Source organism: Hyperolius riggenbachi, chromosome 11 (assembly GCF_040937935.1).
Source record: "Hyperolius riggenbachi isolate aHypRig1 chromosome 11, aHypRig1.pri, whole genome shotgun sequence".
NCBI classification, from domain to species: Eukaryota; Metazoa; Chordata; class Amphibia; order Anura; family Hyperoliidae; genus Hyperolius; species Hyperolius riggenbachi.
In genome coordinates this window covers 130,354,029-130,378,041 of record NC_090656.1, presented here as the reverse complement: position 1 = coordinate 130,378,041, position 24,013 = coordinate 130,354,029, and the positions used below count along the sequence as shown (strand labels likewise).

The 24,013-nt window shown below is 49.5% G+C and overlaps 1 protein-coding gene across 3 annotated transcripts in view; it reads left to right on the top strand.

Moving 5' to 3' along the window:
- The window catches only part of PHRF1 (PHD and ring finger domains 1), a 131,955-nt gene that overhangs the window by 105,360 nt on the left and 2,582 nt on the right, over positions 1-24,013 (top strand). For all 3 annotated transcript variants that reach the window (XM_068260267.1, XM_068260268.1, XM_068260269.1), the window contains exons 17-19: positions 5,384-5,561; positions 6,961-7,016; positions 12,361-12,489. In XM_068260267.1, the coding sequence (XP_068116368.1) occupies positions 5,384-5,561; positions 6,961-7,016; positions 12,361-12,489 (363 nt within the window). The remainder of the gene's footprint in view (positions 1-5,383; positions 5,562-6,960; positions 7,017-12,360; positions 12,490-24,013) is intronic.

The window sequence follows — 24,013 nt, the reverse complement described above, 5'->3', positions numbered from 1 at the left end:
CCACACCCAAATCAATTAGGGGGGCGGGCACATGCTTGCAATTACATTAACCCTTCAATAAACAGAGAGCGGCCAAAAAACTTACAAGAAGCATCTGAGGCTAAAATCTTCATTGAGGCCATACGGTGACTGAGTCCCCAGTTTTTCCATCCACCATGCCTCACGTTTTAATAGGGAGGCCTTGCTACCAAAAGGGGGGAGGAGGAAAGGAATCGGGATCCCCCTTTAGCAAGACATTTTAAGGAAGCTGGACATAGGGTGAGTCAGCTGAGATGGTTGGTTTTGGAGGTTGTGCAGTTCCATGAGGGCCAGGATCGCAAGGCCTCCCTATTAAAACGTGAGGCATGGTGGATGGAAAAACTGGGGACTCAGTCACCGTATGGCCTCAATGAAGATTTTAGCCTCAGATGCTTCTTGTAAGTTTTTTGGCCGCTCTCTGTTTATTGAAGGGTTAATGTAATTGCAAGCATGTGCCCGCCCCCCTAATTGATTTGGGTGTGGCGTGTATTTTAAATTTACTATATAATTGTAATGTGTGACCAGAGTACTTGAGCACTTGAGAAAGGGCCTCTGCCCGAAACGTTGTGCTTTTTAGTGTGCTGTAACACCGCTGTATATAAAAATAAATATTTTGCTGTATTACACTCCTGGAGGGTCGAGTCCTTGTGGATTGTTGCTGTTATATGGACTTTATGGTGAGGTGTGATGGGCCTCTGACCGCATTGGACTCCCCGTGTGATTAATGATCCCTCTGAGGCCGGCAGGTACACTGTGTTCTTGGATTTGAGTATCCATCTCACCTGCAAGGAGCCTTGAGGAACGAATATGTCGTTTGCTGAAATAGCAGGATCAAGTGATAAAAAAGCGGAATTTTACAGCATTTCTTCTGAAGAGAGAGCGGCTATTTTGGAGCTGGGAGATTCTGTGAGATACACGTTTTCCAGTACAGAAGCGGACCCTGTGGAACAGCTTAGAGTGCAACTGGAAGCTGCAACAAGAAAAGAAGTAACGTTATCATTGCATGCTTCAACACTGACAGAATATATAAAAGTTGACAGAATCCCCAGAGGCCTCAGAATTATCCTCTCACCTCTGCTGTGTAAAGAGAATCCTGAATTCCTTGCTAAGTGGCATGGCATTTTGAATAAGTGCTCACAAGATCTAATGCTACTTACAGTACAATACCTGCATCCACAGATTTTGGAAACACAGAAGGAAGTGGAAAAATTAACATCAGAGCTCCTTACCACTGATACCATAGAAGCCTACAATACATTTAAGTTGCAGCTGGACAAGACGATCAAAGACCTTAAAGAGAGTATCCTGAAGGGGAAAATTGATAAATTCAAAAGGGACACGCAAGATTACGATAAAAATCGAGTGTATTCCTGGAGATTGGTGCGACGATTAGCACGGCAGCTCCGTCGGAACCCCCCGCCAGCAGAGGGAGCATCTGATCCAGAGACCTCCGCCAGTGAGCCGGATTACGCGGCCCCTTTTCCCCACACTCAGCCTCCAGAGACCAGGGGAGAAGACGGCAGTCAGCCGAGAGGAAGGGGCGGAGCCGGAAGAGGAAGAGGTCGCGGCGGAGCCGAGCGGAGACCGAGGGCACAGGCTTACAACCGCCCATACACCCGCAGCCAGCACCACCAGTGATGTGTCCGCGGACCCCGCAGGGTGTAGCGGGGGATCCGCTATGGAGGAAGGCTGCACCGCATTTGGGGGTAGCAGGACAGAGCGCAGCGACTGGACAAAGGTATGTGATGCCTGCTGATCCACACGGCACAGCGGGGGATAATGCCTTACAGATCATGGGAGCGGACATAGCCCAGGTTGAACAGGCTGCAAGGGAGATATATGAACTAGAGGTTGACAGACAGGTTGTCACTCTGCATAAAGGAGATTGTGTTGCTGCGCTCTGCCCTGTGCCAGCGGGTGCCCCCCAGTCTACTCAGACTATTGAAAGTGTAACAGAGAATATGCAGAATACTGATGTATTGGCTGACAGAAATGAAACTGTTATTAATATCTCGAGTAGGCAGCTATCATCCACTGAGTATGCTGTTTTGAATAAAGGGTTAGGTTTTGTGCCGACATGTGGTATCAATATGTTTGATGTCAAGGTGGATTTGTTCAAGTACACTAGGAATATCCGCTGGAAAGTGTGGCACAGTTTGAACAGACCAACAAAGGCAGCAGGAAACCTGGATATAGTGCCACATATCAGTATACAAGAGATTCCCAGTAAACTTAAACCACGGAGTAAAGCGGATCCACCGTTCACAAGTAGTTCATTGGAACTGTTTGAGAAATTGGTGCTGAGGGACATTAAGACAAAGGTGGAAAAAAGAAAGGAAAAGCGATTTAATTTGTCCCGGGCAGAGCAATTAGCATTAAATAAGCTTAAGAACGACAAGTCAGTGATCATAAAAAAGGCAGATAAGGGGGGGGCCATCGTTATACAAAATCGTTTAGATTATGTCGATGAGATCAAAAGGCAATTAAGTGATCAGAATATGTATAGGTGTTTGCCTAATGACCCCACGGGACGCTTTAAGGTTGAAATTGATGAATTGCTGAGAGATGCAGCTGATACAGGCGTTATCAGCAAAGATCTGATGGGGGCCTTATTAAAGGAATCACCAAGGGTCCCAGTGTTTTACACCTTGCCGAAGGTGCACAAGGATTTGTTTCATCCCCCCGGCCGACCGATCGTGTCGGCGGTGGGGTCCTTGCTTGAACCATTAGGAATCTATGTAGATACGTGGTTGCAACCTATTGTGAAAGCTGATGAAATCTGCCTTAAAGATACGACCCATTTTCTCAAAATGCTAGACCAGATTAATGTTGATTGTGTGGATTTTCTAGTGAGCATGGATGTGGTGAATCTCTATAACAATATCATCCATAGGGAAGCCTTGACATCTGTGAAAAAGCGGCTACAGGGTGATAGCAGGGTAACGAATGAGATGCTCGTTTTCATTACGACTTTGCTTGAATTTTGCCTTTCCCACTCTTACTTTAGGTTTGGGGATGAGTTTTACCTGCAGATCCTCGGGGTGCCAATGGGGGCCCCTTATGCACCGAGTGTAGCTAATTTGGTAATGTCGGATTTTGAAAGAACATATTTCATTGGTGCTGGGGCCCCGACTGGCATCAGAGGTTACTGCAGGTTTATTGACGACCTTTTCTTTGGATGGTCAGGTACAGAGGAGGAGCTGTGCCAGTTTTTCAGCACGGTGAATGGGGTACATGAAACTATTAAATTTAAAATGGAGTATGATCCCAATTCACTGCATTTTCTTGATGTGGAGGTGAGGAAAAAATCGGGACATTTTGAAACCGATTTATACAGGAAAGCCACCGATAAAAATGGATATCTATTGGCTAGTAGTTGCCACCCCAAGCCATTGGTGAATGGGCTCCCTAAGAGTCAGTACGTTAGAGTACGGAGAATTACATCCTCAGATGAACTGTATGTTAATCAGGCACGGCTCCTCACGCAGGATTTCATTAAAAGGGGCTATAGTAAAGAAAGATGCGAGGAGATAGCAGCAGAGGTGGGAGGATTAGATCGTGAAGCATTAAGAACATATAATAGTGAAAAACAGGATGAGAAAAATGAGGTTAATTTTGTGACCACTTTTTGTAGAGAGTCGAGGATTTTGCGAGACACGATATCTAAGTTTTGGCCGGTGATTGAGGTTGATCCCCAGTTATCCACCATTTGTAGGAATCCACCTAGATTTGTATACAGGAAGGGGAAATCCATCAGGGACCATTTGGTCCGTGCTGATATAGGAAGAACAGGGGGGCCCACACAAACGTTTTTGGGACCACCAAGAGTTGGTACCTTCCCCTGTCTGCACTGTCAAAATTGTAATGGTATCATCAGGGGGGCAGAGGTGAGACATCCACGACAGGGTACCCCAATTCCCCTTAAAAATTATGCCACATGCGACACTAAAGGGGTGATATATTACATCAAATGTCCCTGCGGACTGGCCTACGTAGGACAAACTAAGAGAGAAGTAAAGTCTCGGCTTAACGAACATAGGAGCAACATACAGAACCCCAATACTACCAAAAGGGGGGAGGAGGAAAGGAATCGGGATCCCCCTTTAGCAAGACATTTTAAGGAAGCTGGACATAGGGTGAGTCAGCTGAGATGGTTGGTTTTGGAGGTTGTGCAGTTCCATGAGGGCCAGGATCGCAAGGCCTCCCTATTAAAACGTGAGGCATGGTGGATGGAAAAACTGGGGACTCAGTCACCGTATGGCCTCAATGAAGATTTTAGCCTCAGATGCTTCTTGTAAGTTTTTTGGCCGCTCTCTGTTTATTGAAGGGTTAATGTAATTGCAAGCATGTGCCCGCCCCCCTAATTGATTTGGGTGTGGCGTGTATTTTAAATTTACTATATAATTGTAATGTGTGACCAGAGTACTTGAGCACTTGAGAAAGGGCCTCTGCCCGAAACGTTGTGCTTTTTAGTGTGCTGTAACACCGCTGTATATAAAAATAAATATTTTGCTGTATTACACTCCTGGAGGGTCGAGTCCTTGTGGATTGTTGCTGTTATATGGACTTTATGGTGAGGTGTGATGGGCCTCTGACCGCATTGGACTCCCCGTGTGATTAATGATCCCTCTGAGGCCGGCAGGTACACTGTGTTCTGGGATATGCACAATCAACAGACCAGTTTGTACTTCCTCTCCATCACAACCGTAGCTACGAGCAACTAAATTGCCGTTAAGTGAACACCTTTAGAATCATTCACAGTCAATTTTGGACATCAACATGATTTATTTTCTGCCAATAAAATCGCATTTCTCTGATCACTCGGGTGATTCTTTGTTGAAAATGGTACAGTTGGTGAGCACTTTAAAGTATCTTTTCAAAGTTTTTACTTTACCTTGTGAGCTGGAGTGATTCTGAGTAGGAAAGCGCTTCCAATGTGCATTTCCGAGTTTCGTATGAAACCGAAGCTTTACATCTGTGGATGTGGCATGGGGGGATAACTCGTTGCATTACACACTCCAATGCTTTGTCCTCCCGGCTTTGAAGGAGGAACTATCGGAGTGATGTGGAATGCAACTACCAGTGGTGAGGACAAGGTTGAGTTAACACACCCTCCTCAACCACCACCATGGCCCACAGGTGTAAAACTGATTGGGCACCTGGAAGCTCATCCCTAGTTCTGAGCAGAGCCCTTCAGGTGATGGGAAATAAACATATAGCATGTGAAGAATTCAGCATAGTCCTTGGTCACAGAGCTATAGGGTGCAGCTTCTGGGACCATTTTCATTGATTTTGTATTTCTGCTCATTTTTGTATGACCTTTTGTAAGACCTGAAAAATTACTAATAATTCTGTCCTGCCACAGGTGTTCCCACAGACTCTGCCTCCATTACCACTCCCACCAGTCTTTCCTCCATATGCCCCTGTGAATGAACCTGCAGTACCATGTGTTGTTCACAGCAGTCAAACAATTCTTAGCCAGACGCCGAAGGCTGGCAGTCTGGCAACTGTGAATGAATCTAAAATGCAAGCAGCAAATACAGGTAATATTTCATATTTCAGTGTTTTTATTCTTTTCCTCTTCACGGTGAAGCATTCCGCTGCACATAAATCCACCTCTAGGCTGGTACCCTTTTCTGGACTCCATAGGTGTCAGAGAGCGCCTGCATCTGGTGAACACTTATTACTGTATTGCTTTAGAAGGGCCTTGTATGATGTTAAAGAGAAACTCCAACCTAGAATTGAACTTTATCCCAATCAGTAGCTGATACATGAGAAATATAATGCTTTTCACAAACAGACCATCAGGGGGTGCTGTATGATTTTGTGCTGAAACCCCTCCCACAAGAAGCTCTGGGACCGCGGTACTCTGGGCAAACTGCCACAATGTAGCAATGTTCACAGACAGAAAATAGCTGTTTACAGCTGTCTGTAACAGCCAAAACAGCTAGGAGCAGCTACATAACCTGCCCACAGTAAAAATGTCACCATGTAATAAATGTCAGAATGTAAATCGGGGAGAGGAAAGATTTTACAGTGAGCAAACACTGACTAAATCATTTATACATTATTATGGTAAAAAATGAAGCACTTTTTTTACTACATTATTTTCACTGGAGTTCCTCTTTAATGGTCACTAACTCACCAATCAGTCTCACATTTACTCACTCTGCCTCACATTCGCTCCATTTTCTCATTAACTTTTTTCTATCGCTCACTCATGCTCACTCTCATTTGCACTTCTCAGCTAAAAATCTAATTTTTTTGTGTCCTTTTTAAAATTCCCCTCAAGGATATTAAAGCGGAATATAACCCTGCATTTCAACTTTGCTCTAAAATATTATTTACAGCATATTATATGCAAAAAGCATTTTTTTTTTTACTAGACCAGCATTGGAAGGGTTAAACACAGAGGATTAAAGTTCCGTGGAGAGATATGCAGAAGTTCAGATAGATGCATTCTATTTAGTTGAATGTATCTATTGATAAATGTTACACACTCTTTGGCTGTCCTCCAAGCTCCTTCTCAGTGAGAGAGAGTGAGTCACATTCAACACTTAGATACATTTATGTAAACAAAATGTATCTATTTCAGCTTTGGATGCGTCTGCAGAAATCTCCAGGAACTTTAAAGCCCTGTGTAACCCTTCCAATGCTGGTCTAGTAAAAAAAAAAAATGCTGGTTGCATATAATATACTGTAAATAATGTTTTAGAGCAAAGTTGAAATGCAGGGTTATATTTCGCTTTAAACACTTCTTCCATAATTCACTCTGAACAAGATTTGCTTATTTGATATACTTTTTTTTTATACTGTACCTCATTCCAAGTGAATGTGAAAGCAGTAATAAGATTCAAGTGTAGGATTGTTTTTCTTTATTTGAAATGTCAAATGATTATTGAGTTATAATTTGAGTTTTTGTTTTTTTGTATGGTTTAATAGGCGAAGAGCAAGGAAAGTCAAAACATAAAAAAGGAGAGAAAGTTAAAAATGAAGAGGTAAGATAGTGCTCTCATATTTCATACTCTGGGTATATTCAGAAAAAAAGTGTTATTTTTGTCATACAGCTTTCTGATGACAATTTTGTCAGCAAATTTTGTCAGCATGTAGGCCCCGTCTTGAAGTGGAATGATCATGTAGTTTTAGTGAGCGGTTTATTTTAGGAAAGCCTTTGGAACTCTGCCCCTTCATATTCCACCACTTGAACGTCCTATTCTCCTCAGGACTGTTAAAACCACACTTATTAATGCTGTCTATTACCAACAACCTCTTCCTTTTTCCTATGTGGGAGTGCCCAGCCACTTTTCAGTGATGACCTGACAAAAGATTTGCTAGTGTTACCCTCTGCACCGGGCATGGGCAAACTTGGCCCTCCAGCTGTTGAGGAACTACAAGTCACACAATGCTTTGCAGGAGTCTGACAGCCACAGTCATGACTCATAAAGGCAAATGCATTGTGGGATTTGTAGTTCCTTTACAGCTGGAGGGCCAAGTTTGCCCATGCCTGCTTTACACTTTGACCAAAATCCAAGAAAAATATGAGGCTTCAGGTTTAGCTAGATCAGACAATGGATCAGCACACTGATGGGCTATAGACATCCTGCTAGACCTGATTTAATTTGAAAGTAGGCAAATAAAGAAAAATGGAAAGCTGGCACTGCTGCAGGTGTCAAATTGCAATTGGTGGAGCACATACCCTGTGAGAAGAGGCGTGGGTGGTGGTGGGTGTTGGGCACTGGATGCCTGACGGCCGTTTCGCGCTGAACAGCGCTTCTACGGCAGCCTCCTAACAAGTAACTGGCTAAAACCGCTTCCCACCTAGGTAGTACTCAGACACGTCTCCAAAGTGCAGGGTGCTCGTATTACACGCTCTCAACCTGACCGATTTCGGCCTCCTGCTGTCATCAGGGGTATTGAGAGCGGGCAGGCAATCAACCATTATATATAGAAATAGCACGAATTATGATATTTCTATATCCAATGGATGACGGAAGGAGGCCGAAATCGGTCGGTTTGAGAGCGTGCAATATGAGCACCCTGCACTTTGGAGACGTGTCTGAGTACCACCTAGGTGGGAAGCGATTTTAGCCAGTGGGTCCTATTGGAGTTAGAACCCACAGAAGTGAGTGTGACATTACTACTTTTTTATGTACTTTGTTGTAACATTACAGCTGGATCAAGATTGCTTGAAACTGAGGGAGTCCCCCATTTTTTCTGCTTTCTTCTTGTCGTTGTGTATGTGACACTGGAGTAAAGGAAGGAGGGGACACCCCAGCATCAGAGTGTTATATTGGAACTTCAGCGCAGCAATCTTGAGCTATTAAAAGTTTCTCGGATTCACTTTAAATATCACTGTGTATTCAGGCCTGTGGGGATCTGGAGACATGTTTCACGCCTGATGGAGGCATGTAAACGGCATTATCCATTCCCTGATTCACATAGTCGTCTGGAGGTATCACTGGGAGGCAATTTTACATGGGAAGGTGGATGACTGTGGCCCAGAATAGACAGATTAAGTTTTTTGTTGCCAAAATGACCATATTAAACATTGGAAGAAATTACTAGTTCCCATTGCAGAGGTGAAGTCCAGGATTAACTTTTTCTTGCCCAACAAAAAGCTTACCAGTACCCTACATGATAGTCACCAAACGATTCTAAAAATAAGGGAACCCTGAATCCAGCTAAACTTCCCATTGTGAGCTAGCCTTACATAATTCTAGTCCCAATTATAAGTTTTGAGGAGCAACCTTTCCTTGATCTGCCTGGCCAGCGAGGGGGTTTGGGGTCCAGATGGCAGGACTCTCTGAAGACTAGACATCACAATACAGTCTGGATGCTGCAATAGTGCATACGTTCACTCCAGACCCCTTTCTTATGGAAACAATATAGATATCCCTCCATTACAAGCAGAAATAGTAATTAATCAATGTAATAATTTATCAGCACTATAATTCGAAGCAGGTAAAAAGGGCATATATGGCAAATGTTTAAGAAGAGCACAATGTTATTTGCGTTTTTTGTGGCGCCCACAGTATAAGGGTGTACAATATTTTTAATGGCAATAGGAATTCTCAATTCAAAATCCATTTAGTGGAAGTCTCCATATGAAAATCATAGGGAAATTCATATAACAAATATATGCAATAGGAAGTCTCCATACAAAAATCACATAGTGGCAGCCTCCCTTTCACTGTAATTCTGCTAATCGTGGGACAGTTAAGGCATAGGCACCAGGGGGTTAAGGGTTAAGCGGGGGGTGGGGGGGGAGGGAGTTTAAGGGTTTAGCATCGGTAGAGGGAGGGTAAGGGCCTATTTACTATTAATGCGTTGGTATTAGTATGCAGTTTTTCCATAGCAGTGCATTGTGAAAAAGATTTCAGTTAAAACATGTATAGTGGGAACTGTGCCATAGGAAAACATGAACATTACTTTGAAAATCAGCTTGCTTTCAGTTTTAACTGAGAGCAACTGATTAAAGGGACTCCGAGCAGTGCAGAAACTATGGAAAGATGCATATCATTTTAAAGCTCTCTTTCTCCTCTTTCCAATGATATATAAATTGCCGCCTTACGCCTTTTAGTTTTCGGTATTTTCGCGATTGAAAGTGCCGCGGCCGCGGATTCAATCGCGAAAATAAAGAAAACTAAAAGGCGTAGAGCGACGATTTAGGTGTCGCCAGAAAGAGGAGAAAGAGAGCTTTAAAATGATATCCATCTTTCCATAGTTACTTGTATTACACAGGACGACACTTTCCCCAGTGTCAGCAGCTCCATTCAGCAGAAAAAGTCGGCCTGTGTAATACAATGTAACTATGGAAAGATGGATATCATTTTAAAGCTCTCTTTCTCCTCTTTCTGGCGACACCTAAATCGTTGCCCTGCACTTTTTAGTTTTCTTTATTTTCGCGATTGAAATCGCGGCCGCGGCAATTTCAATCGCGAAAATAGCGAAAACTAAAAGACGTAGGGCAGCGTTTTATATATCATTGGAAAGAGGAGAAAGAGAGCTTTAAAATGATATGCATCTTTCCATAGTTTCTGCACTGCTCGGAGTCCCTTTAAGTGTAAAAGGGGCCTTAGTGTTGGGCATTGGTGGGTTCAGTGTGAGAGTAGGGTTAGGTTATAGTAAAATATCTGTAAAGATTACAAATATCGGAATTAGGCAGTAGAATATACAGTACGTAATTCTACAGATATTTTACTAGCGGCAATATTCGGTGCCCTTTATTACATGCATTCCTATAATTGATGCCCTGTGATCAGTTTTTAGAGAACATGCAACTCAATCACTCCCAAGAAACGAGGACAAACTGAAATGGAATGATCAATGCATGAAAAACGGGCACACCAACATATGGAAACTCCTTCCTAAAGGACTTCTGAGAGGAGGGGCTTAAACAAATTATATTCGCCTGAGGCTTCTTTCAGCCCATAGCAGCAATCTCGTGCCCTCGCTCAGCCCCGGTCCTCCTAGTTATCCCGCTGGCCGCCTGTGAAGATCGCGACCCTGGCGGCGGGTCGGGTCTTCTGCACGTCATCTGGCCCATACTGTGCCTGTGCACAACTACTGCGCAGGCGCGGTAGGTGCCAGATGACGTGGATGCAAAGCCCCCGGGTGAGTAAAATTTGTTTAAGCCCCCTCACCTCGGAAGTCCTTTTAAGAAAACATGTATAGCAGTCAAATATGCAAAAAGGCTGTGTCTCCCAGCTCAATGCTGGGCATCTCTGTATCAGGAATAACCAAGCCACAGGAGCCAAAGAGAATCTCTTAAAGTAGATATAAATGGCAGTGAGGGATGTCATGTAGAGCAGTACCTTAAAGTAGGAGACCATTTATTTGAAGTTGTAAATAAACCTCCCGTTGCAGTGTGTCTATAGAAGTCAAAGGAGGATGAATTGCTGATGACTAAAGTATTGACAGTGCGATTTTTAGTAAATGATCATATTTTTGATAGAATTATTCAGATTGAAAGAAAAGATTGTATTTAACCAATCCACACCACAAAATAATCCAGCATGTGATCATATCGAAACTAGTTGCAGTTATAGATTTATGGAAAAATCTGTCACGCTGATCGACCATTCTTTAAGGAAACCATCAATAATACGATAATTTAGGATTCATTGAGCACGCCAGGTTCTCTGTTTTCATGCAATAATATCTAAAAAAAAAATTGAGAATAAGAAATTCTACTGTTAAAGCGGTTTAAAACCCTGACATAATATTCAATAAAAACATGTTTTCCTACTCTTTATATGCCGTACGGTTATCATTTTTGCATTTGAGCATGAGTATTCTTCATTTAGAGATTATAGGTTCCCAAAAGTACAGTTTTTTTTGCTTTGGGAGCTGACTTTGCATTTTATTAATAACTGGTTTTATTCATTATGTATTGAAGGCAGACATGCTTTGACTCTCGGTCTGTGTTGAGCAGCTTCTCCACAGTCAGAGAATGTGTCATATTCCTCACTTGATACATTTACAGGGACTCCGAGCTCTAACTATAAACAAAATTGGTACTTACCTGGGGCTTTCTGCAGCCCACCGTAGGTCGGGAGGTCCCCCGGCATGGTCCTGGCTCCTCTCCCGGTCCCTTTGCCGCATACCGCACCGCCGACACCCAGGCCAGGTGTCCGGCTCCCACTTCCTGAACTGGGACGCTCTTCGTCATTACGCCGGCCGCTGCGCGTCATCACGGCGGCCGGCGTGACACTACTGCGCATGCGCAATTTAACCGCACATGCACAGTACTGTCACGCCTGCCACCGTGATGACGTGCAGTGGCCGGCGTAATGACTAAGAGCGTCCCGGTTCAGGAAGTGGGAGCCCGGCGCGGGTGTCGCCGATGCGACGGAGGGACCGGGAGAAGAGCCAGAAGGACGCCGAGGGACCTCCCGAACTACGGTGGGCTGCAGAAAGCCCCAGGTGAGTACCAATTTTGTTTATTTTTTTAGGTCAGGCTCCCTTTAAGTAAAGACAAGATAACATAATCTACAACTTTGGATGCTCTACATTTCACTGCACTGAACTTTCAAGCTCTGTGTGTAATCCTTCGAATGCTGGTTTAGTAAAAAAAAACAAAAAAACATGCTGGTTGCATATAATATGCTGTAAATAATGTTTTAGAGCAAAGCTGAAATACTGGGTTATATTTCGCTTTAATGGACACCTTAAGCAAAAATGTTACACATACAATAGTGGGGCAGTCTGGTAACTGCATTGTGTTCCAGCAGGTGCACCTTACATTTCATGTTCTGTTTGCTGTTCCTGATTTGAAGCATACAGTGCTATTCCTGCATGAGACCAGATATTTCACCGTTAATATTTTGATTATTTTTCCAGTACATGAAGAAACTTCACATTCAGGAGCGAGCAGTGGAAGAGGTCAAGCTGGCCATCAAACCTTTTTATCAAAAGAGGGAAATCACAAAGGATGAATACAAAGAGATACTTCGTAAAGCTGTACAGAAGGTGAGCTCCAAATGACTTCATGCCAAAGTGTGGTTTGGGGACTTAGGGCTGGTTCAGACGGACGTTTGGAGGCGTCGCGTTCGTTGGCGTCGCGGCGGCAATGCGTTCGGGCTTTCAGCAGCGTTCGCATTGCGTTCGGATGCGGTCGCGTTTTTTCTTCCCCTAGGGGAACATTACCCGTCGCGGTTAACCGCCCCTGGAAGCAACATGTAGCTTCCAGGGGCTCCTTGAACGCCAGTGAAAATCGGGACCCGAACGCTGCGTTCGTGCAAACGCGCGTAAAAGCTTGGTACAAACGCTCCCATTCACTTGAATGGGAGCATTTAACGCCAAGCCCTGAACGCTGGCAGTAAACGCTCTGTAAGCGTCCGTCTGAACCAGCCCTAAGCAATAATGTATTATACTTGCATTATTTAATGTACCCTTTATGTACAGTATAAGCCTGCATTGTGTGCTTATAGTGATGGTAAACTACCTACAGTATGTGCTGATCCCACTAAAGAATGTTTTTTGAAACAGTTTTATGCAGATATAGTCACTCTGTGCACTCATTGTCTCACTGTAAAGACGGCAATTGGTGTCTGTCACAATTTTCTTTCGATTTTCGGACTATCTGATAATTTCATTAGGTTATTAATTGGATTGGGAGTAAATATTGGCCTGTGTGTACTTGGCCCAAGGTTGCCCATACATTACTCGATATTGCAGGCCGATCGACCTCGATATTGCAGGCCGATTTGATAATCGCTTCCTAGCTGTAATCTGTTGAATGGATAAGGAATGCAGGAAAATCTCAGTCGCTCAGGGCTAAATCCGGTGCGTAGTGGTATTCAATATTGTGGCAACCAGCGTACCCCAGGCCAGATTCTTCCCCCACCCCACCCACTCGCAAGTGTATATGTTTGTGTAGCCCCCCCCCCCCCCCCCTGTTGCCCTGTGCAGTGTTAAAGACTCCCCACCTGTTCTTTGTAACACTAGTGCATGTTGTGATGTCACTACATGCTCTGAGTCAGGTTGTAGTGGTACTCGTGGTGATGCTGAACACTGGAGGAGGCCAGGAGTTGCCCCAGTAGATAGGTTAGACCAGCCGTGCCCAACCTACGGCCCGCGGGCCATTTGTGGCCCGCGAAGCCAGTTTCTGTGGCCCGCGCGGTGTCTGCCTGCGGAGGGGGAGAGGATCGGGTGGTATTGCGTAGTATGGCACTCGGCGGGACGCGCATTCACCAGCATGTGCTTGTATTCAACCCCGGGTAGTGCTGGGAGAGTCAGAAAGCCTCGCTCATTGGTTACTGCAGGAACCTTCCTTCAATAGGAATCAGCCTAGTTCCTACTGGAGGAAGGTTCCTGCAGTAACCAATGAGCGAGGCTTTCTAACTATCCCAGCACTACCCGGGGCTGAATACAAGCACACGCTGGTGTATGCGCGTCCCGCCGAGTGCCATACTACGCAATAAAATCCGATCCTCTCCTCCTCCGCAGGCAGACACCGTGGGCAGACAACGGGACACGCTGTGTCAGCCCCACACAGAGCCGACAGCCCCCTCAGCCCCACACAGAGCCGGCAGCCCCCTCAGCCCCACACAGAGCCGGCAGCCCCCTCAGCCCCACACAGAGCCGGCAGCCCCCTCAGCCCCACACAGAGCCGGCAGCCCCCTCAGCCCCACACAGAGCCGGCAGCCCCCTCAGCCCCACACAGAGCCGGCAGCCCCCTCAGCCCCACACAGAGCCGGCAGCCCCCTCAGCCCCACACAGAGCCGGCAGCCCCCTCAGCCCCACACAGAGCCGGCAGCCCCCTCAGCCCCACACAGAGCCGGCAGCCCCCTCAGCCCCACACAGAGCCGGCAGCCCCCTCAGCCCCACACAGAGCCGGCAGCCCCCTCAGCCCCACACAGAGCCGGCAGCCCCCTCAGCCCCACACAGAGCCGGCAGCCCCCTCAGCCCCACACAGAGCCGGCAGCCCCCTCAGCCCCACACAGAGCCGGCAGCCCCCTCAGCCCCACACAGAGCCGGCAGCCCCCTCAGCCCCACACAGAGCCGGCAGCCCCCTCAGCCCCACACAGAGCCGGCAGCCCCCTCAGCCCCACACAGAGCCGGCAGCCCCCTCAGCCCCACACAGAGCCGGCAGCCCCCTCAGCCCCACACAGAGCCGGCAGCCCCCTCAGCCCCACACAGAGCCGGCAGCCCCCTCAGCCCCACACAGAGCCGGCAGCCCCCTCAGCCCCACACAGAGCCGGCAGCCCCCTCAGCCCCACACAGAGCCGGCAGCCCCCTCAGCCCCACACAGAGCCGGCAGCCCCCTCAGCCCCACACAGAGCCGGCAGCCCCCTCAGCCCCACACAGAGCCGGCAGCCCCCTCAGCCCCACACAGAGCTGGCAGCCCCCTCAGCCCCACACAGAGCTGGCAGCCCCCTCAGCCCCACACAGAGCTGACAGCCCCCTCAGCCCCACACAGAGCTGACAGCCCCCTCAGCCCCACACAGAGCTGGCAGCCCCCTCAGCCCCACACAGCTGGCAGCCCCCTCAGCCCCACACAGAGCTGACAGCCCCCTCAGCCCCACACAGAGCTGACAGCCTCCTCAGCCCCACACAGAGCTGACAGCCTCCTCAGCCCCACACAGAGCCGGCAGCCCCCTCAGCCCCACACAGAGCTGGCAGCCCCCTCAGCCCCACACAGAGCTGGCAGCCCCCTCAGCCCCACACAGAGCTGACAGCCCCCTCAGCCCCACACAGAGCTGGCAGCCCCCTCAGCCCCACACAGAGCTGGCAGCCCCCTCAGCCCCACACAGAGCTGGCAGCCCCCTCAGCCCCACACAGAGCTGACAGCCCCCTCAGCCCCACACAGAGCTGACAGCCTCCTCAGCCCCACACAGAGCTGACAGCCCTCTCAGCCCCACACAGAGCTGACAGCCCTCTCAGCCCCACACAGAGCTGACAGCCTCCTCAGCCCCACACAGAGCTGGCAGCCCCCTCAGCCCCACACAGAGCTGACAGCCCTCTCAGCCCCACACAGAGCTGGCAGCCCCCTCAGCCCCACACAGAGCTGACAGCCTCCTCAGCCCCACACAGAGCTGACAGCCTCCTCAGCCCCACACAGAGCTGGCAGCCCCCTCAGCCCCACACAGAGCTGGCAGCCCCCTCAGCCCCACACAGAGCTGGCAGCCCCCTCAGCCCCACACAGAGCTGGCAGCCCCCTCAGCCCCACACAGAGCTGGCAGCCCCCTCAGCCCCACACAGAGCTGGCAGCCCCCTCAGCCCCACACAGAGCTGGCAGCCCCCTCAGCCCCACACAGAGCTGGCAGCCCCCTCAGCCCCACACAGAGCTGACAGCCCCCTCAGCCCCACACAGAGCTGACAGCCCTCTCAGCCCCACACAGAGCTGGCAGCCCCCTCAGCCCCACACAGAGCTGACAGCCTCCTCAGCCCCACACAGAGCTGACAGCCCTCTCAGCCCCACACAGAGCTGGCAGCCCCCTCAGCCCCACACAGAGCTGACAGCCCTCTCAGCCCCACACAGAGCTGACAGCCTCCTCAGCCCCACACAGAGCTGACAGCCCTCTCAGCCCCACACAGAGCTGGCAGCCCCCTCAGCCCCACACAGAGCTGACAGCCCTCTCAGCCCCACACAGAGCTGACAGCCCCCTCAGCCCCACACAGAGCTGGCAGCCCTCTCAGCCCCACACAGAGCTGGCAGCCCCCTCAGCCCCACACAGAGCTGGCAGCCCCCTCAGCCCCACACAGAGCTGGCAGCCCCCTCAGCCCCACACAGAGCTGGCAGCCCCCTCAGCCCCACACAGAGCTGACAGCCCTCTCAGCCCCACACAGAGCTGGCAGCCCCCTCAGCCCCACACAGAGCTGACAGCCTCCTCAGCCCCACACAGAGCTGACAGCCCTCTCAGCCCCACACAGAGCTGGCAGCCTCCTCAGCCCCACACAGAGCTGGCAGCCTCCTCAGCCCCACACAGAGCTGACAGCCCTCTCAGCCCCACACAGAGCTGACAGCCTCCTCAGCCCCACACAGAGCTGACAGCCTCCTCAGCCCCACACAAAGCTGACAGCCTCCTCAGCCCCACACAGAGCTGACAGCCTCCTCAGCCCCACACAGAGCTGACAGCCTCCTCAGCCCCACACAGAGCTGACAGCCTCCTCAGCCCCACACAGAGCTGACAGCCTCCTCAGCCAGCACACTACAGGCCACTCTGATACCATTGCTGCATTAATCTGCCCTGTGCATACACCCAAACAGCCACAAACTTCTCATTAAGAAAATGTGCTTCAAATGGTGAGTACAACAATTCTTATATTGTCATTTTCTTTCCATTTCCAACACCATGTTAACTGTTACTAGAAAAACGTTAAACGTTTTACATCGAAATTTTGTATGCATGTGTTCCGGCCCTCGAGATTTTTCTTGATTTGAAGTTCGGCCCTCGGGCCAAAAAAGGTTGAGCACCACTGGGTTAGACTTAAAGGACAACTGTAGTGAGAAGAATATGGAAACTGACATATTTATTTCCTTTTAAACAATACCAGTTGCCTGGCAGCCCTGCTGATCTATTTGGCTGCAATAGTGTCTGAATCACACACCTGAAACAAGTATATAGCTAATCCAGTCAGACTTCAGTCAGAAACGCCTGATCTGCATGCTTGTTCAGCGTCTATGGCAAAAAGTATTACAGGCAGAGGATCAGCAGGATAGCCAGGCAACTGGTATTGCTTAAAAGGAAATAAATATGGCAGCCACTATATACCTCTTGCTACAGTTGTCCTTTAAGCATGGCCACATACACTTTGGGAGGGGGACGGTAGGCAAGCACCACTAGGATGATTTCCGATAAATTTCATGCTGAAATCTATTGGAAATCTGTGTGCCGTGATTGAGCAAGCTATAGATCCCTCTGTGATCAGATCTATCTAATGGTCGTTCTGGACATAAATTGAATGCTGTATGACCTCCTTAAGTATACATAAACTAACGTTTTAAATGCCTGCTGATGAGCATATCTGTAACCAATGCCTGTGTTCTGTCACATACTGTGGGGGCCACATACTGTGTCACAAAATACAACCCAATCCAAAATCTCCCAGACCTCTCTGCAGTGTTGACATTTCATTGATTGCTACCTGAGCAGGAGGTGTTCTTACTGGTGGAGATCATGTCATGTGGCCCCCTGCAATTCCACCATTAGTCAGTGTTTTGGTTCCAGATTCTGCTCCATAGGAAGTATTGGTACACTTCATATTCAGCTTAAAGGTAATCTCCAAGCTGGGGAAAAAAAAAAAAAAAAACTACATAGCCAGGGCTTCCTCCAGCACCTGGCAGCCGATATGTCCCTCGCCGCAGCTCCGCTCTCAGCTGCTGGCTCCCAATCCCTGACGGTGCAGGTCGTCCTCTACTGTGCAAGCGCTGCTGTTAATCACTCGCGCGTGGTGTGGACCTGGTGAGGTCGGCCTCTGCCGGGATCCAGCGGCTGAGAGTGGAACTGCAGTAAGAGACATAGCGGCTGCTAGGGGATGGAGGAAGCCCTGAGTAAGTAGGTGTGATTTTTAGGGGGGGGAGCAGCTCTGATATTCCCTTTAAGCATAAAATGCAATTTAACATGATATTTTGCACAGTATTCGTTTTCTTTGTTGTTCAGAAACATTATTCTAAGAGTTAATGTTATCAGTATCATTGTGAGGTAAATCTGGCTTGCATGCAGATTTAATGCAAATTGTGCGCAACTCAGCCTTGGGCTGCTCAGATTCAGCATTTGATTGGTCCAGTTTCTGGCAGCATAAAATTTGCATGCAAGGCAGAATTATTTGGATCTCACTTACCATCTGAAGTTATCAGTAGTAATCTAGTATGATCACTCAACTACTCTCTGGAAGCAACCTGTTACTCTATTATGCCTATAGTACACACGATGAAAGTTAGAATAAGATGGCGCTGGGTCAGCTGCCACGGCACATAGCTCCTCTTTTTTTCCTTCTTTTCCTTTGCTTTTTTTCGCTATTTTGGACTGTTTGAACATTTTTTCATTGTTATATATTGCCTCACAGTGCACCACAGGTCTTCTGTGCCTGTGATGCACACGGTACGGTACAGGCACATACCTCTAGCTCACAGCGGAGCCCGCACAGCTCTCCGGATTCCGCTGCCCGCCTCCAGGCCACCCACGTGGAAAGACAGACACACGGAGTCCACACACCTGGATCGCTCCAAAACCTGGCTCCGACAGACACTGTGGAACTCCCCATCCTCCTGGAGCCCCCAGCCTCCTGTGAGCCACCCCACAAGACCGCGCTGGCCGGCTTGGCCCCCCTACGTGGCCTGACGCAACGGAGAGGTGCCCGCACCCTGTAGCCGACCAACAGGGCTGCCTCCCTTGCGAGCCTGCCTAAACACCAGAGCCTGGAGCCCCATCAGAGCCCGGATACTGCAGATGTAGCAGATCCAGAAGCACCAAACCCACACAGCAACCGCCGACAACGGAGAGACGCCGCTCTCTGGAGTCCCGATCCCTCACGGACTAGACCGCAGCCTGCCATCAGTCCTTTGGCGCCGGGCAGGACAGAACAGCAGCCAGGCACCACACGCTGCTGATAAGCAGGGGGACGGCGCTTTCCGCATCCTGAAGTCCCGGTCCTCCAGTGCGCCTGAAGCCTCCCGCCGCTGCTGCTGCTGATCTCTGGCCCACGCGGCCACCCACGTGGGGACCACGTGGAGCAGCATAGAGCTCTATAGGCTGCTCTCACCACTGCCTCCGCCTAGCTCCCAGCAGCAGCTCAATCCACCTACTGCAGCTGGAGCAGCCCTCCACCATCACCGCCGAGCAGCCCTCTGCCGCCACCTCAGGCCCCCCAAGACCACCCACGTGGAGGAGCCTGCTACTGCTACCGCTGGACCACTGCTGGCTGACACCGCCGGACCACCACCACCCGGAAGCTCCTCCATCCAGTCCACCGGACCCAAGAACCCCAGGTTCCACAGACTGGCAACAACTGCACCCCTCACAGACTCCACACAGAAAGGGTAAGGGCCTAACACACTCTACCACCCTTCCTCCCCTATGCCCAGCCTGCTTGCTGCTGCATTCCCCTGTTCTGTGTTGTACGCTGCATGTGAACTCTGGACTGAACTCCGTGCTGACTGCTGAACTTTGTGTCTGATAAACTAGCTTGCTAACCTGGTACCTGCTGCTTGCATTCCCCTGATCTACTACCTTGGAGTACCTGCTGCTTGCATACCCCTGAACTGCTTAACTGCTGGGCCATGTCTGGCTAGCTTGCTATTGGGGGTATCTGCTGCCCGCATATCCACGAGCTGTTCTGCTACCGCTGAACTTCTGCTGTGTCCATGCTGAACTTTTTCGATCTTGGACACGCACGACACTGTCTGACCTGTGCACGCTCAGGAGAGGTATATGGAAGGCCTCCACTGTGATGCCATGCTCTACCACCCCAACTCTCACCCCCACACCAAGGTCCATGGCCCACTCACTGCCACGCGCACTACATACACCAGGGAGCAGCTCCTGCAGTGGGAACCACGTGGCCCCTCTCCCCCTGTAGCCAGGCTCCTTTCCAAACTAGTCTGGAATCACATACGACAGATCCTGGATCCAGCCCTGGACCTCTGGGCAGGCCAGCGGCGTAGAGGCTGTCGGGCAGGAGCCCATGTGAGGCTTAAGAGGAAAGGTCTACAATCGGCTATCCCCTCTGTCCTCCTGGCAAATGTGCGTTCCCTTCCTAACAAGCTGGATGAACTGCGCCTCCTCTGTGACAGGAGAGACCTCAGCAAGACAATTCCAGTCCTCTGTTTCACGGAAACATGGTTACATGGGGACATACCTGAGAACGCTCTCCATCTCCCAGGCTACAGCCTCACTCAAGCAGATCGAGACCCTGGACCCCCCGGGAAAAAAAAGAGGTGGGGGTATCTGCTTTTATATCAGCTCATCATGGTGCCCCTCCTCATCAGTTCTCACCAGGAAGTGCTTCCCTGACCTTGAACTCATACTTATCAACTGCAGGCCATCATACTCACCACGCGAGTTCTCCTCCTATGTTCTTGTCGGAGTGTACATTCCTCCTGACGCTGATGCCAAATCTGCACTGCTGGAGCTAAGTGCGACCATCTCGCGGTGGGAGACATCCCAGCCAGACTTACTATTTGTCATCATGGGGGACTTCAACAAGGCCAATTTTTCGCCGGGAAATCCCACACTACCGCCAGCACGTGGCTTGCCCCACTAGGGGCATGAACACCCTCGGCCACTGCTACACAGCACTGAAGGATGCCTACAAGGATGTCCCAGAGGCGGCTCTGGGCTCCTCCGATCACTGCCTCGTCCATCTTATCCCCACCTACAGTAGACGCTTAGAATCGGCAAAACCGACCCTCAAGACCATCTAAGTATGGACAGATGAGGCCAAGCTTAAACTCCAGTCCTGTTTCGACTGCACTGACTGGGAGTCCCTGGAAGCGCCAAACCTGGATGTGTGGGCCGACAACATCGCCTCATACATCGGTTTCTGTGAGGACTCCTGCATACCAAGTAAATCCTTCAAGGTCTACCGGAACAACAAGCCGTGGTTCACCAACAAGCTACGGCAACTCCGGAGGCGGAAGGAAGTCGCACACAAGTCCGGCAACCTGGAAGACTACAGGAGGGCGAGGAACGGCCTTGATCGGGAACTGTGGGCCGCCAAAGGGGATTATGCTGAGAGGATGGAACAAAACCTGCGCTCAAACGATTCACGGACTGTGTGGAATGGGCTTAGGACTGCCACCAACTACAAGCCTCCCCTTAACACGCATCACCCAGCCCAGAACTAGCCGAAGAACTCAGAAAGTTCTACTGCAGGTTTGAGAGACAGGAAGACTTGGGGGAGCCCCTGGAACCTCTCACTCCGCCTTCACGCACCGGGTAGAACCTCACGAGCCCACCCCTCTCTCTAGCGGTGGGAGAGGCTGATGTCCTGAAACTCCTGTCAATGCTAAATATCAGGAAAGCCCCTGGCCCTGACGGAGTGACTCCAGCCTGCCTGAAAACTTGCGCCAGGCAACTCGCTCCCATCCTCTCCGCCATTTTCACCAAGTCACGAAGGGAAGGTCCCCGCCTGCTTCAAGAGGTCGACCATCACCCCTGTCCATAAGAAACAAGGGGTTTCCGAGCTTAATAACTTTAGACCAGTGGCCCTTATGTCCGTCATAATGAAATCCCTGGAGCGAGCAGTTCTATCCAACCTCAAACTCTCCACCTTGCCCCTTCTGGATCCCTATCAGTTCGCGTATAGGGCAAACAGGTCCACTGATGACGCAGTAAACATCTGCCTTGAATCTATCTATGACCACCTGGATAGACCAGACGCGTATGCCAGAATACTACTCTTGGACTTCAGCTCGGCGTTTAACACCATCTGTCCACGCATTCTGCAGGAAGAACTAGCTGCACTGGGAGTGCACCCAAGCCTACGACTTTGGATCCCAGACTTCTCACCAACAGGACCCAAGTCGTCAGGCTGGGGGACATCCGTTCACGAAGTATGACCACGAACACAGGCGTGCCTCAAGGATGCGTCCTGTCTCCACTGCTGTTCTCCCTTTACACAAACAAATGCAAATCCAGGGCAGACTCGGTTAAGGTCATCAAGTTCGCCGACGATACTACTATCATTGAACTCATCACCAAGGACAATATCCAGAAGTACTGTCAGCAGGTGGAGAGAATCTCCCTCTGGTGCAAGGAGAACAGGCTGGTGCTTAACACCGCAAAAACTGTTGAACCAATTGTTGACTTCAGAAGGTCTGCTTCCACCCGACCCCCAATTCACATCGATGGTACGGAGGTGGCAAGAGTACCCTGCGCTCGCCTCCTGGGCACCACAATCTCCAGTGACCTCACCTGGAGGCCCAATATCACGGCGATACAGAGAAAATCCCAGCAGAGACTGTATTTCCTCCGCCAGCTGAGGAAATTTGGCATGGCCCAAGAGATTCTGACCAATTTCTACTCTGCTACCATTGAGTCGATCCTCTGCTCATCCATTCTGGTCTGGTACGCTGGCGCAACCGCCAGCGACAGGCACTTACTTCAGAGGGTCATCAGGGCAGTGGAGAGGGTCATTGGTAGACCTCTCCCCTCACTTGCCCTCCTACACAACAAAAGACTGAGATCGAGGGCCCTGAAGATCGCTAACGACCCCTCTCACCTGGGCCACTGCTACTTCAGTCCGATGCCATTGGGACGGAGGCTTTGGGTCATCTACACAAAGACGGCTAGGCACAGTAATTCCTTCTTCCCCTCAGCTGTCAGCCTCCTGAACTCCTTCCACATACTCCCATCAGGGCACCCCCACGACATATAGAACTGTCACGGACAGAGCCAACTGCTGCTCTAGTATGTAAACTGGAAATGCAAATGTAATGTACAATGTAAATGAAATTGAAATGCAAATGTAACCGTCTGCTACTGACATGTGTAATTGTACATTTCTGCTCCTGTTGCTCTATGCTATCGATTGATGTCTCTTCTGAGCCAAATGTACTGTGCCAAACCCAATTCCGGGCATGACCCAGTCATGCTTGGCGAAATAAACTATTCCTGATTCCTGAGATTGATAGTCCGATCTGATTTCTAATCGATTTTCCAATTGCTTCAATAAAAAAACAAAAAAATGATCAGAAAAACGGAAATCAGATCGGACCTGTCTTAAATAATCAATTTGACCGTCAATCTGATGGAAAATTGCATTGTGTGTACTAGGCATTCAGGCAAGCATATCACTCTGATGATTGTAAGAGGAAGTAACATACCAGATATTAATTCCAATAAGTCTCAGCACAGCTTAGCTGTGCAAGAAGTGTATCTTTTATATGTCACATGACCCTGGTTTGTTTAGAAGACTTATGGCTATGCTTTTGGTCATGTGAAACGTAGCGTGGATCGGAGGGGTTGGCCCTAGAGCTGCGCAGCCGTACTCGCGGCTATGCGGACTGCGCAGCCGCGGCCAGAGGAAGCGGCCATTTTGGGAGAGGCAGGGGAGCCTGACCCGGGCCGTGGGGTCGGGAGCCGGCCCGGGGGGGTAATGAGCGGGGGGACCCGGCGGATCGGCGCGGACGGCGTCCTCCGTGCTGTAAAAGATTATACAGGTAATTAACTTTTTTGACTAATTTGGCTTCGTAAGTCCTTTTAACCACTTTACCCCCGCGCGTACGTATTTCTCCGCCCCTTTTTCCATCCTTTAAAAACCAGGGACGGAGAAACACGTACTTTCCGCGTTCCCGACGCTGTCCGCGCTCCCGCTCGTAAACACGCCGCCCGCCGCTAGTAAAACCGCCGCCGCCCGCTCGCCCGGAGATCAATGAACGGGAAAATCCATTCCCGTTCGTTGATCTAAGCCCCACAATGACCCGCTGCTCTCCTATGGGCAGCGCGATCATTGTGAGAAGAAACTCACGTGTCCAGCCTCCTTATTCTTCCTCCAAGCTTCCGGAAGGAGGCTTGGAGGTCGCAATAAAGCAAAAAGTTACTGTGGC